The 15,174-nt window shown below is 39.6% G+C and overlaps 1 protein-coding gene across 3 annotated transcripts; it reads right to left on the reverse strand.

Annotated features, from left to right (window-relative positions):
* Positions 1-648: 648 nt before the first annotated feature.
* On the reverse strand, positions 649-13,722 carry mybl1 (v-myb avian myeloblastosis viral oncogene homolog-like 1). 3 transcript variants are annotated; one of them, XM_026361205.1, is made up of 16 exons: positions 13,374-13,722; positions 10,448-10,547; positions 10,210-10,281; positions 9,834-9,926; positions 7,606-7,826; positions 7,308-7,509; positions 7,149-7,220; positions 6,749-6,859; positions 5,752-5,985; positions 5,274-5,645; positions 4,985-5,124; positions 4,738-4,852; positions 4,521-4,637; positions 4,293-4,397; positions 3,318-3,503; positions 649-3,144 (listed from the first exon to the last, which is right to left on the reverse strand). In XM_026361205.1, exons 1-16 carry the CDS (start codon positions 13,394-13,396, stop codon positions 3,019-3,021), a joined length of 2,289 nt encoding a protein of 762 aa, XP_026216990.1. In that variant the 5' UTR covers positions 13,397-13,722; the 3' UTR covers positions 649-3,018. The 3 variants fall into 3 exon arrangements, with proteins under 3 accessions (XP_026216990.1, XP_026216989.1, XP_026216992.1); XM_026361204.1 differs by having other exon boundaries at positions 5,274-5,663; XM_026361207.1 differs by lacking the exon at positions 6,749-6,859 and having other exon boundaries at positions 5,274-5,663.
* Between the last annotated feature and the right edge of the window lie 1,452 nt (positions 13,723-15,174).

The raw sequence follows: 15,174 nt of genomic DNA on the forward strand, positions 1-15,174 counted from the left end.
TGGCATGCATGCCGCGCCCGTGTGTTTATGTGCACATTGTTTGCATGCGTGTGCACTGCTGCTCCTTCAGCATAAGGCAAGTTGTCACGTTCTTTCTCCCTCCATTTGGAGGGCAATTGAGTGAATGGGCCTGTAAAACCAACAGCCCCGAGGACAAAGGAGCCCGGGGGCATTAAGTCATGGGTGAGTGGGCCCCTTTAGGGCCAGCAGCTGACCCTGTGGAGAGGCCTCTTGTTCTGGTGGAGGGGGCTCGTGTCCCTAGACCCCAGGCCAAGTTGACAGCATCCCAACATATACATACACACGACAGGGGAGGCAGTTTTAAACACTCCGAGTCACCAAACGCAGCCATCAACAATTCACCTGCTTGGCTGTCAACTGCACCTGGAGTGAAAATATGATTAAAGGTGGAGAACGGCGCGAGTAAACGGCCAAGCAAAGAATTTGTCTTTTGGCAAGAGGTTGGTACGCCTGCTGTGAGCGTGTCAGAAAAACTGAAGGATCATCAAAAATCTTTATTGCTGGAAAACACCATGTAATCTACACTAATTTGTACAGGGATACTTGGCAGAGAAAGACAAGGAAATACGAACACACCGAAGACATCATGCAACAAATGCCTTTATTTTTCCAAATTAAGTACACGGTTACAAAGACAGTTGGCGGATTTCTATGGTACCTTGACCTATGATGTCAACTGAAAAACCTACAAAAAAAAAAAGCGTTATATCTGTGATTCAGCCTGTAAATGAAAGTAAAGTCCAGCATTTTGTGTACCGCTCATGCATAACTACAGTAGTATATGGTAGCTGCTACTATCCTGTCTATGTACTTAATTACTATGATGTTACACGGCCAAGTGTTGTTAACATACGGACATACAGTATTAACTTGGACTTAACAAATGGAATGTACAGACACAAGTCAAACCAACAAACACAACACATGACACAAATATATACAGATTAGACACATCTCAGCCACCAGATTCAAATACAAATGTCTCTCTTAGTCTACTTCCTGACTTAGAGTTGTATATTGTATCCTCCTGATCTTTCCAAATTGAGCTTGCTGACAAGATTCCCTTCTTTTCTCTCTCACATGCTTAAAGCAGGATAATCCAGATTATAGCTGGATCAATTAATGCCAACAACACAAAGAGGACCACTTATAGGTGTAGTGTTACCGCACCAGATAATAGAAAGTTTGATTACGAAAGACAAAAATCAAGCTGTTAACATGGAAGATCTGATAAGGATTGTAACAGGTCATTTTTTTCCCAGGAGTCTAAAAATAGTTTGATGCTTTAGGGCTTGTATATAGTGTAAGTACATGTCTGCAGTAGACCAAAAGAACATGTTAAAATCAAGCAGCATGATCTTAATGTCAGCATTCATTACAAAGTGTGAAACATTCATTTAACAAACACACAGCCACTTGCTCACACACACACAAATAAAATTAAAAAAAAGGACAAGCTACATCATTACTATGAATAAACATCTGAACTTAAACGATGAATAAAAAGTGCAATTTGTCTATGATTAGAGGTTGGAGATGGAGTCTTGCTACCTAATAGCAAAGAACACATTTAAATCAAAAGGAAAAAATAATCCTATCTATATGTTACAAGATCACATGTACAACTACACAATGATTATTTGCTAGATCTTGTCTGATCAGAGACAGAAATTAACATTAAATTAGTGGCAGTGCATGTTTTTCTAATGAAACTCAATGGCAGCCCAATCCTGATTTTGAAAGAGAGAGAGGAAAAAAAAAAAACAATAAAAATCTTCAATAATTTCTTAAATGTTTTTTTTTTTTTTTTTTAGAAATAAATAAATTAGTAAACATTAAATAAATAAAACCTACAGCCTTCGCTTAACAAGTAAATTCTTTTTGACCAAATGCTTGACGTTGAACACTGATGATATGGAAACTGGTCAGTACCACCTGTTACTGTGACATCGGACCAAAGTGATGGTGACCTTTAACTTTATATTACAGAGAGAACTGCTTCAGAGCAAGTGAGGGTTTTTAGGCTGTTTTATCAGCAAAGTTAAATATCTTTAAAAAAAAAAAAAAAACTCTTGGTGTCCAATTATATTAATATCTAAGCTTTAGAGCTGTGAGATAATAAATAAAACAGAAATAAAGGTACCCTTCCATTACTGAGGTTTTTACACATGTACATTGCAATGAAATACATTCAACCAATGTCTTGGTGGACATTATGGCCTTAACAAAGAAAAGTTGTGTTGTTTAGAAAGATCTCACATCACCTTCACAAGTGCTATCCAGTTTGCTCTTAAAACAGCAAAAATCAACTCAGTAGTGCAATACTGACAGCTCTTTTCTTTCTGAAATTTAAAGGCGATGGTTAACATTGCCCTCCGTACTTTATGTGTCTAGTCAAAACCCATGGTGTGATTAGGAGAACACATGGGTGTCCATAAAACGCTACAGATTTTGCATGTATGTGTTTTTTTAACGGATACGTTTAGGAACAAGCTGGAGGAGATACACGATGAGTAGCGTTGCATTATAAAATGTATTTCTTGTCATTTAAACAATATATTAACAATATAAACTTAGAAGCAGCCACGTCTAGTAATAAACACTATTTCTAAAGCCTATTGTATGTGCAGGCTGTGGCAACATTACTGACTAGTGCACGACATAAAAAAACTGCCTCTTCACTTCACTTAACTGTACAAAACTCCTCATGTAGCTGTGTATGTTGTGTGTTTGTTTAAAATATAGGGCAAACTGAGAAAGCCCCCCCCCCCCCCAAAAAAAACAGCTAATCAAAAAATGAAGGGCAGTGACCTCGAAAAGTGTTAAAAATAATACCAGCAGTCTCTTTGTGGACGTCCTTGGCAGTGTATGTCTCCTTCAAAATAAAATATTAAAATTTAAAAAAGAAATTCACTGGATTGTCTCTTACAGGATTCAGTGGAGGTTTTAGGTGTTGGACAGGTGGAGTAGTGTTGCCTGCGCACTGAGGGGACGGCTTCAAAGCACAAGAGGCCTTGAGGTAGAGCCAGATGTTGGATAGGGGTTCAGGTACTGACGAGCCTGTTCTGTCATGATCAGCTGGTCCTCTGTTTTCCCATAAACCACTGCTTCCCACTCACTCACCTGCAGGCAATGTGAGAAAAAATGTGACAAACGGTTAAAGTAGAAGTATTCCTTTACTAAAACAGAAAAAAATAAAAAATAAAAACTGGTACAATGACCTTGATTGTTTTGCTGGTTGTCTGAAATATACACAGGCTAACAATAAGTTCTATGCTATTTTTGCGCCTACATACATGTAGAGGAGCAAGTTTTGGTGCTTTGCGGGTGGTGGGGAGCTTCTTCACCCGGGGGCTGGTAAAGCGATGTTCAAGGACTAAAGGGGGTTCCTCTCTGTCAGAAACCAAAGGGCGGCTACTGTCCTCTTGCTCAGGGATCAGAGTAATCAGTGAGGAGCTTGTCAGTAGACTTTCATCTGGCACCTACAATATGACATTTTCACAATATGACAAGTACTGAATTAACAACAGAAGCAATGGGGACTCTAAACTTATTTGAAATCCTGTATAATTGAAAATGCATCGTTACAATTAGACACAACCTTAAAGCTTAAACAGGTCAATAAAACACACAATCGTTTTAAACAAAACACATATTTGTACACCAACACAGAGAGAAGGAGTTTCCCGGTAAGTAGAGAGTAGGTCTTTAGGGTTATGTACAGCCACTCAAGTACTGTGTTACTAGTTTAATGATTTTCCAAATCCACCATTTGGTTCTTATCTCAGTTTGTGTTGTTTTTCTATTTTAGGGTTGGGATCTACTGTCCCCAAATGCATCTGCTATTCTGCTATATGCTCTGTACTGTCCCTGAATGCAGCACATTGGAGCAGCAACTTATGGACCCTGGAAGTTGAGTTGTGGCAGCTGGCCTGCTCATCATAGCTCATTTATAGTGAAATGTTGTGACCAAACAATAAGGAAGTCCATTTGCCATGAATCAATTTCCAGATAACTGCTGGCTGCTAGCTACTCTGGACACCATACAATAAATATCAGATTTCTGGGATATTGTTTCGAGTTTTTAGAGTTAAAGAGTAATAATATATGAGAGACTCCACTGGAATGTCTCCAGCGGGGAGGGATGAGACTGAGATCATGAACGTGCGTCACAGTTTCAGAATGATTATACCCTGTCAGGCACATGTCAACAAAAGCAGGTTTTCACATCTTTAGTAGCTACAGAGTCTGACTTTGAACCACTAACTTACTTGTGAATTGTTGAGCTGATCTTGGAAGAGCTGGACACTGAGACCGTCTTTACCCCAGGGGTCCAGCACAAGGGCCTTGCGCACCTTTCTAGCTGGGCCATCCATCTGAAAACAAAATTCCAAGATAAAAATAGCAGAAAATCATATATATGTCTTTTTTTTTTTTTTAGATTTCTTGTACTAAAAGATGAATTAGTTTTCTTCTGATAACAGAGATACTACCCATACATTATGTTTCCATATTCTGTAGTCTTGCTGGATGTCCGCTCTGTTGAAGATGTCTGCTCCTGTCTCCTGTTTCAGAACTTCTCGAATGTCTTCTTCTAGAAATGCCAAAGGCTGTGGCTGAATGAAAAACAAACAAAACAAACAACATTTAAATACATCCACATGTGGAGACAACTATATACTGTATAAATTGGCAACCAAAAGTAAGACTGCTTACCTCCATCTTTAAGGGCCCATGCATTTTCTCCTGAGCAGCCAAAGCATTTTTGAAGGGCGTTGGTGTCCTTGGGGTTGGCATCATTACAGTTTTATGAAATTTTGGGGTCCTGGAACTGAAATGTTGACACAGAATATTATTCACCTAGTACTCTCCTGAAACTGTATTAAATTAAAATTCCTGTGGAAGTTTACATAGCAAGCATCTGGCTTTTATAACACCTATGGGATGTATAACATTTATTTACCCATCATTCTCTTTCTCGTGTTTAGGTGTAGTTTCCTTGTGGATTGGTGTGTTGAGGAGACACCTTTGACCACACACGGGAGTTGAAGTGAGGGCAGGGTTATCCAGATTCAGATGCTCTGCCCCTGATATGTTGCACAACTGGGGAAACAGAAAGACAAGGCATACAGTATAAGCAACATGAACAGTGCAACCATAGTGTCTATGATTTTAACTAACAAATCCATGACAAGTTAGGTGGCTAAGGTGGGGCTTGGGTATACAGAGAAAGAAAAACAAATTTAATTTACTTGTGATGGGGTAAATGGCAGTGACTTTGTGGGCGTTTTCTTAGGAGAATCTGAAATATTGTCCAAGAAGGAGAAACAGGCCCTGTCGCACAATGGAGACGGCTCTCCCCGCTGTCGTCTTCTTCTCTTCCCAGTAGTCCCCTGTTTTGATGAATTGATGGGAGTCACAGAAGTCACACTGCCCAGACCAAATGGAGTACTGCTGCTCTTGTCGTGGCCTGAGATGGTAGTAGGAGTGTCCACTGCATAGCTCATTGAATTGTCAATCGTTCTCTCTTGTAGGAGTGTGGTGTATCCTGCTTGGTTGTGCCTGGGGGGTGTCGTTGTCTCTGACAGGTCAAAACTGGCTACGTCGCTCCATACAGCAGGGTCCTGTAGAGCAAAACACATCTACAGTAGTTCTTTAACACAATCATGACCACTGATCAGCCAATTCACACTGAAATCATTTTCATCCAAGTCTCTTTCTATTACTTACTGAGTCTATAAGCTCCATGGTCTCTGCAAACTCAGGTATTGTCTGCAGGGTGGAGAGTACAGTGCTGGCTTCCACAGCCAGAAACTTGCTGGGGGAGACAGGAAGCTGAGGTCTCTGGGTAATTTCTGGGCCCCTCCAGGTTCTTCTCTCGGCTTGCTCCTCCAGACTGTTGCTACTTGTGGTCATTGTGTCATCTGACAAACTGTCTGACCAAGTCGAGTACTGCTCCAAACTCTGAGGGACACAAGTGAGAGAACACAGATATTTGATCTTTGTCTACAGTAAAATAATGCTTTCTGATTTCATGGCAAGAAATCGTTAAATGTTGTGTAAAAGCAAATTTGCATTTTTTGTTTGCAAAGTATGGGAAACACTGGCAATATTATAGTATATCAGGCCAATCTTGACCAATTAATCATACAACGTGAAGTTGCTGACAAATTAAATTAATGCAGAGAATGAAATGTGAAGACAATGTCAGGAGGGAGAGAACTGAAACAGGAGAGACAGAGTGCTTAAGTAAAAACCAGACTGCTGGGTGGCCATGGGCATAGTGAGGGGATGAGGGAGCAATCTGAATGAGTAGCGAAATGGGGAAAGTAGTTACTATAGCAACACTACAGCAAATGAGGCAACAGGCACACAAACATATGGGCCATTCTCATTTTTATATGTATACACTGCAAAAAGTTCACTTGGACTTGAGTCTTAAAATATTGTTAAAGTGCACCGAGGAGAAGAGTTTGGGGAATTTTCTATAATTCGGTGTCTCGTTAGTGTTAGTATGTTCTTAATAAAACCAGACAAAGCCATAATAGACACATACTTTAAGAGCTTTTGTGACATTCTGTCTTAATATCAATTTAATTGGATTTTAAGACTCAGGTAAGTAGCATTATTTAATATTAAAATGACTCTTTTTACAGTGTATGTAAGCTACAAACACACAGGCTATGCTGACTACGTATGCTAACACACATTCAGAGTGTGTTCTTACACATGGACCTCTGCACTGCACTTGTCGCTGGACTTCATTCTCTGCTGACATAAGCAGCAGCTCAAGCTCCTTAATTCTTTGTTCTTTGTCAGGATCATCCAGGCAGGATGGCTGGAATAAAGAAACGTCAGGGAGGACGGGTTGAGAGGACAGGAGGAAAGGAAGAAGTTAAGAAAACCGGACAAACAACAGATTTACACATATAATATTCAAGGGAGACTTTGTCATGTATTCCCTTTTGTCTGTTATTAAATGTTAGATGAAAGTAACAGGACATTCAAGTGCTTGATTTGAAGTCCAGAGTTAGCAAATCACAAGGATAGCTACAATCAAAGTCCAGAAATTTAAGAGGATGACATGTTTTTACCATTAGCATGCAAAGAATAACACAAAGACTCACTTGTATAAAGCCTGAATCGTCAGGAAGACTCTCCAAGTGGCCATTGTGAGGATCATATGAATATCCCACCATCTAAAACACAAAGCATCACTGTCAAGCTAAAAAAATTACGACAACAAATTGAAAGAAAAATCACCATTTACTGTAAAGACATCAGACCTGGTTGCCTCCTGATATTGGTAGGGGACTGCGGTCACAGTGCTGAGGCTCTGTTGGAGTTGGAGGACATGGCCTGTGGTGGCGTCGCTTCCCTCCAGTATGAGTAGAAGTGAAAGTCTTGCAGCCATCTTGCAGGTAGCCCTCGTGTTCCACTTTCCTCCTCATGGTGGAGTTCCAGTGGTTTTTGATGGAGTTGTCTGTCCTGTTGGGGTAACAATTACCTTTTTAATCTCACGCACACATAAAATAGGTGTAAAAAACAAAAAGACAACCAGTGTATTTGTGATAATTATTGTACCGTCCAGGAAGAAGTTTGGAGATCTCTGCCCAGCGGTTGCCAAGACGTTTGTGGGCCTCATAGATAATTTGATCCTCTTCCTGAGTCCATGAAGACTTCTTCACCTCAGGGTTAAGGTGATTGTGCCACCGTTCACGGCACTGTTTCCCAATTCTTCCTTGGAGATGTTTTGCTATTACTGACCAGCGCTTGGGCCCATACTTGTGAACCAGGTCGATAACCTGCCAAACACCATCAGAAAAAGGAATTTTAGGGTTGAATTCAAAATAAACAATATAATGAATCCTCTTGAACAATTCTTTCATCTTTTATTTTATGAATGAAAGGATGATGCATGATTCTGACTACAACTGTGGGCAGAGCTCACTTGGACCCAGCTGATGAATCTACTGCAAATCAAATTGACCTTAAAGGTGGTAATTTAACCACTGTCATCAGTTGGCTTCTACATATTGACACTTTCACACTGGTCTTTGTTGGCACCAGGATTCAGACTTTTAAGATTATAAACCTTAAAACCTGGTGATTTGTGGCAAGAAACCCAGTGTAGCTGAACTAGTAAAACCAAACAGATGCAACTATAATTTTAACATACCTACTCATCTTCAACCTATCACCACAGAGCTATTGTGATGTTCCAGAGCTCAAATGACCTGCCATGTCAGGTTTATCTATCACTAACCAGCTATTGATCCTAGGCATCAAACAGTTTAGTATTAGAAAGGAGTAGGTACAATAGATGCCAAGAAGCTTCATGAGATGGCAGTCCAAGGTGACCCTACCTACATCAATCAGTAGATATATACCCAACAAGAATAAAAAGCATGTTTTAAGACTTCAGAAGGAAACCTTCCCAAAGGAATACCACCTACTAAATGCTGATACATTAATCCTTTCCAGCAGCCAGCTCTGTTGCATTACACCTCAGTATGACAGAGGCTTTGACCATGAGCTGTGGGCAGACCCCTATTTTCTGGCTGTTTTACACCTCATTGTCCTTGACCCCAGCCATCTGTACACCAAGCTACTCTTTCAAGATGTTGATCTAAGGGAGGGGATTCCTCGCTCTGCTCCACAAGCAACACAGCTGTACCAAATGTTGTGGAAGGAAATAATGAAAATCCTGTGTCCCCAACAACTGGTTGACCTACTCTGCTGGTACTGACTGCATCGGCTACTGCAAGGTCAAAGAGGGACAACACAACAAGAAGTGGTGGGGTATTTTATTTAAGCACCTCACAAGCAGGGTGGTTCACATAGATTTACTGAGATCTATCAACACATTTTAGAGACACCAGCAGAAGTCTACCCTAACAAGGGGACAAATATTAAGGGTGGATAAAGAGAACTCAGGAAGACATTTATCAATATGTTTCTAGATCTCCAGAAAGCAACTAGGTCAATTTTCTCAATTCACCAGCAGCACCACACTTTAAAGGTGTGTGTGACTAGGAAATCAGCTTCCTTGTATTTTTATAACTTTGTGTTTGTTCTTCTTACAAACCTAAACATCTGTGTGTCTCAGTGATCGCAGTACTGTGCCACTGTGTTAAGATTAAGTCAGGACAAAAGATTTGAAAGTATCCGAGCATCCTTGACCAACACCCCTGTGTTGCTGTTAGTCAACCAACACTTATACTGTACATTCTTAAGTGACTACGTAGTCAGGGGGTATGTACAAGAGCAAGAAAAGACATCTTGTCATTTCTCATTTCTAGTCAACAGCAGCTCCAGTGTTTAGAAAGCTTCCACTATAGCAGCAGTTTGTTTGGCTGTTTCTCTCACAGATGAAAAAAACAAAAACAGCGTAGTTCTGTTTCTTTTATGATGAAAACATTTTTTGGGGAAGTGAACACCATTCTTGACATTCCCGAAGAACAGTGACCCATTTAGGGAATGCCTTTCTCATCTTAGAACATAAGGAGGTATTTTAAGCTCAACTCTGTGCAAAAGGGGGCTGGGCTCTAAAGTAGTGACTCAGAAAATCTGTGTTTTATTAGGAATGATGATGTGGAGCATTTATAAACAAGCAGGAGCCAAACTAGCACATGTGTACAGCCCTTTTGCTCTGAAGGTAAAAGACACATTACTTATTGTGGCATTTGTTTTGTATTGTGTTTTTTCACTTGCTCTTGACACTCCCCAAACCTTCCTTCTGTCTCCCCTATCATTTACCTATTTTGTCATCCCTCTTTCTGTACAGAACAAGAACTCCCAGCTCTTCTTACCTTTTGATCCTCCTCTTTTGTCCAGGGTCCTTTCACCAGCTCTGGATTGAGCACCTTCTGCCAGCGATGCTGACATTGGCCATCTGTCCTCCCCTGTGACAGAGTCGTACAAAGAACAGCACCTCATTACTCAACATTAGTGCCTAGTTATACCTGCTCCATACAGCTGTAAATAAATCTACCTCTCCAGTCACCATCAGCTCACTATCACTGTTAAAAGCATCCTATTAAGGATTCATGTTAATTATGAGATTACACAAAAGGTTTGGATAGTTAATAAGTGTTACAGTGGAGAGAGATGAACTAGTTGGCACGAAGCAGTGAAATACTACTGTTAATTAAGAGCTAATGCAGACAAATCACATTGAGTACTTACTGGAAAAAGGTTAGCTATTAATTTCCAGGAGTCAGTTCCATGTTGCTCGACAAGTCTTTTCAGCTTTTCATCCTTTAAATGTAGAGGCGTGGAAGAGAAAGGAAAAACAACACAATTAAACATGTTTGTTTTTTTTTTAAACAAGAAGATAAAATATAAATCTCAAACAACAGAAAATCTCTATTTCATACATTCAATCAATGAGCCCCATGCAAGCCCTAACCTCGGATGAACGTACCTCATCTCGGGACCACTTTACTTTGCACAGTGTCTTTTTATCTTTGCTCTTCTCTTTACTTTCTGGATCCGTGGAGTGCAACTCTTCATCCTCATCGTTGCTAAAAATACACAAGGCCAATGTGGAGAGAGAAAATAAGATTGTCTTAATGGAGCCATTTAAAAAAATCAATGTAAACAACTGTAAACAGAAATAATAATATGAATTTGAGATTGTTTGGAAACAGTTTGCACAGAGAACTGTATTAGTACTGTATTTTGCATTAGTATGTACTTATGCATTCAAATATCATATATGCTTGTAAATGCATAATGCATAATGCAAAGCTCTCTAATGTAATGGATATCGTGTCACCACACAAGCTTTCACGGTCAAGGAGAGCACTAGGTTAATACAGAGCTTTAAGTAGATGTTCACATTAAGTCTATCTATGGCGGCTTGTTACTTGATGTAATACAGGTTTAATGATGTGTGAAGAAGAGTCTAATACTGTGACCAGTATTAGCTCATAACAAATTTATTTGACCAAGTAAAATCGTAAACTAAAGCTGCATTCAGACATGCACTGGAACTCAAGACGCTAACCCTGTAGACTTGCTGGTTGTAGTGGGATACTACCCTTTATGCCAGAGTCAACAACAACAACAAGCAATAAAAGGAAATATTATGAAAGGAAGCATAAAAACATTACAAGTTTCAAGGCACTTCTAGTCAGTCTACTAAAGCTAAAACACGCAACATGATAAATCTCGCTCAGTGACAGATAAAGTAAGTAAGAAAATCCTACTGCACTGACTCTGAATGACTGGCTAATGTTGCTCTCTCAGTCTTGCCATATTTCCTTGTTATTGTTATCGTGTATAAATAAATGGCGCCACTAACAACCGGAGTCAAATTCCCTAAATGTGCAAACACGCTTGGACAATTCATCAGATACAGATTTTGACATTCTAAATTATAACCATTTTACTACTACTACTACTATTTTAAATATATTTAAATGGTTTCTGAATAAAACACTAAGTAAATAACTAAGCAAAAAATGTAATAAAAGATAGTGATGGATTCAACAGAAATACACACATACTGTACTTAAATGACTAGGTAAAAGAACACATTATTGTGTACTTAATGTGTTGACAAGTTAGCAAGTTGCAGCACACTGTGTTTCCACATAACTTTCTGCTGAACAACAAAAATATAATAGGATTAAAAATCACACATGGAGAATGCATTAAACATGGCAAATTAATTTTGCTGTGGCCCAAGTCAAAGTCAAGTCAGCAAAGGGATGTGGGGAAGTGAGTCTGGATCCTAAGCCTAAACAGGAAGGAGGGACATAACTGGGCTGAAGGAAAGGGGTGCTCCCAAATCAACAGGCTCTTTCACCTCCAGAGGTGTGTGAGTGTGTGCGTGTCTTTGAGATTGAGGAGGCGGCAAACTGGGGTGTGGTCAGAGGAAAAGCAAAGCTTTAACGGTCCAGTTATTCAAAAAAGTTCCAAAAAACAGACATACTTACATTACCACCTTTACACACTTTAACACATTTAATTTTTACACACTTAATTTTGCCTGAACACAACAATGAAACTCAAATGTTTTCAAAAATTATAAAAGAAACAGCTGTAGTGTCAGCTGAATGAATGAGCCACTTACTGTAAAACTAACAGACCTATGTACCAACCCTTCACTTTCAGTGTTTCCTGCATTAGATACTTCATCATCACTGAAACTCTTAATAGGACATTTCAGACAGAGGATGCAAAAGGAGAGCAGCACCCATCATTCTCCAGATGTGAACACAATAATATTTTTATATATGTTTTTGTTAAATAGCTATTTACAATTTCCCATTATTCAAGGACACATCTGCAAATTCCTTATTGTGTTTGACCAACAGGTGTAAAAATAGTTATAAACAGTATAAAGTTTAAAATCTGAAATACAGAAAAACCCTGAATTGTTACTAAAATCTGCATTTTCTGCTATTTACTCTTATGATAATCAACTAATCAAAAAATCAACCTATCATTTCAGCAGAAGGCTAATATTGTGTTTTATTATGAATAATTATAACGTGGGACATCAACTGCAAACAACCTCAGTTTTGTGCAACTAGCTGTTGTAAACAATGATTGCTTTGCCTGTCTGGGCGGCAGCTTATCAAATTACAAACTTGTTTTCTTCTGTACTTTTCTTTGGGAACTGTTGGGTACTTTTACCCACTGGCTTTATTGCTCTTGGTAGAAACACTGTTGCCCAAATAAGCTGTTTGGTGAAAACAACGCTCCCATTTCATATGTTTTGTTTGTTATAGCCTCTGTTGTCCTGTTATTTATTGTAAATATTCAGGCTGACCTGCCACAGCTACTGTGTTTTCTAGGATGCTGCTATTACATAACAGCTGTTTAACAATGGACTGCGCGCCTTTCAAGCAAAGATTATTCAGCATAAATATACTGAATTGTTACAACATTATTTAGATAGCAGTGTAGCCCATATTTAAAACATCTGTTTCAATACACTGAGTAATAACTTTCAAATTAAAGCATCGTGTTTTACACTATCCATGCTTGTTTTTAGGCTACCGAGAGGAATGCATCATTAACCATGAGTTCAGTTAGTTAGTTATATGTATTACTGTGTATCTGCTGCAGGTAACACGTTGTTCTTCATTGATAACCATTCAGAAACCTCATAGGCTACAGCACAGCGTTAACTGTGCAGGTGCAAACACGGCGCTGTCAGAGAAGACACTTGAACTAATACTCATGCTGTATCAACTGGACACGCAGCCCAAACCATTTTATGTTTTTTGTTTTTAATTAAAGATGCGTGGAAGCGCTTGTTATTGTGACAGACAGGTGGCTAACGTAGCGAACTGGATGATTAGAAACAGCACTGCACCAGCACTGCTGGCACCCACCTGCGCGATTTCACGTTGTCCATGACAGTCGGTAGGTTGACTGAGCCTTTTTCTTTTCAAAGATGAACCAGTGCATCCATAGAAGACGGTGTCAGTCATTACTGGTTTATTCTAGCAGTTTCTAGCTAGCATTATTCGGCTAGCTAGCGAGCTAAATTAGTGTCCAGTCCATATAATTACGCTCTCTCGGTAAAAGCCTTCTGCGATGGCGGTAGCATTTTTTCATACAAGAACGTCGCGGTGTCTTCTTCTGGCACTTGTTTCTTTATATATCGCAGCATCGAAAGTCAAAGCGGACTTGAAGGGACCAGCACTCTTCTCTCAGTAGCGGCTGTCGGGGCTGTTTCCATCCCACTCGTCTCTCCTCCTGTGTGGCGTTAGGATTTTTGTCCATCCCGCCGATTCTCGCGCCCAGCCCACTGTGCAGGCGGCCTCGCTTCTGATTGGTCAGAAATTGGGCTGCGACAAGAGGAGCCACAAATCGAAATTGATTGGCTAAACGCGCTGAGGTGCTGACGTGGGATTGGTTGACATGTTGAGGAGGCGGGTGTTAAGTTAGACAACCGGACGGCCCCCCCTCTGCAGCAGAATGGGTCTTTTCATACGCAGTCATGGAGGCTCAAAGTGGGCTGGTGGGGAGTTTCGGGGCCCCTTCAGGGGCCTTCAGGGGGTTCCTGGCCTCAATGTTTCACAGAGGGAAAACGCGATTAATCTAATGTCCCATTTTGTACTCGGATGTGAATAGCGCGTATTCACAGAAGCTGCCAGCTCTGGTGAACACTGAATATAACCTGTTTCTGGGCTTATGTTTCTTAGGATATTACTTCACAAGGATGATGCATTCACATTAGTTCACTCTTGTGTTTTGAAAGAAATATAAAATAGCATGATGATTCGCATTACAACTGCACCTCATTTGAGAAGATCGAGGCTTGAATAAAACATTACAGAATATTTGCAGCATCCAAACATTGGCCTCAGCCTATTCCGTGTCTCCTTGAATTGTGTTTTGCTGACACCGTGTGGACGAAATTTACATCTGCTGTGTTTTTTTTTCTTTTTTGTTTTGTTTTTTTTTGCTTCATGTGCTCAGTCAAAATACTATATTTATCACTGAAAATACATTTTGTTCACGTTGTCCTTTCTTAACATTTCCACAGATTGCACTATAGCTTTGAATTTATCACGACATCTCAGATTATTATTCATCTGCGCACTGTCTCCTTCAAGCAGGGAGGTCGACACAGGACAGAGGACAGAGGTAAGTGGTGCAATGCGTCTGTTTGGATTTTGACAACATCAATATAACTGCACAAATATATAGGCTACTACCTGCCATGCAGTTCAAAACATGTTCCTTACTTTTCGTTAAACTAAATGGTTCATTATCTTATAATTGTGAGATATTACGTCCTACTTTTAGAATAATTTTGATATAGTTGTATCTGCTATATTTGTAATTGCTAGTTTCTTCTGCCAGTTATAAGCAATAAATTCTCACTGCTTCGTCATATTAAATTAGGACGTGTATGTTTTTTTTACGAGTTTCTACCTGTAGGTGACACTGTTTAACTGTTTGAATTCTCCATGTTGTCATTCCTGAGTGTAAAAGTAGTTCTGTAAAGCGAACTGCAACAAAACCGAAAATAATGTATCATGTCTCAAAAAATAAAAGCTCGAAACCTATCAATAGAAATACAGTACATTTTTTTGTCTGGCGGTGACACTAAATAAATATACAGTTGGAAGTAATATTTCTTAAACTAACTTATAATAAATAATGTCTATAGTCTCGTTTCAA

Source organism: Anabas testudineus, chromosome 2 (genome assembly GCF_900324465.2).
Source record: "Anabas testudineus chromosome 2, fAnaTes1.2, whole genome shotgun sequence".
Classification (NCBI taxonomy): Eukaryota; Metazoa; Chordata; class Actinopteri; order Anabantiformes; family Anabantidae; genus Anabas; species Anabas testudineus.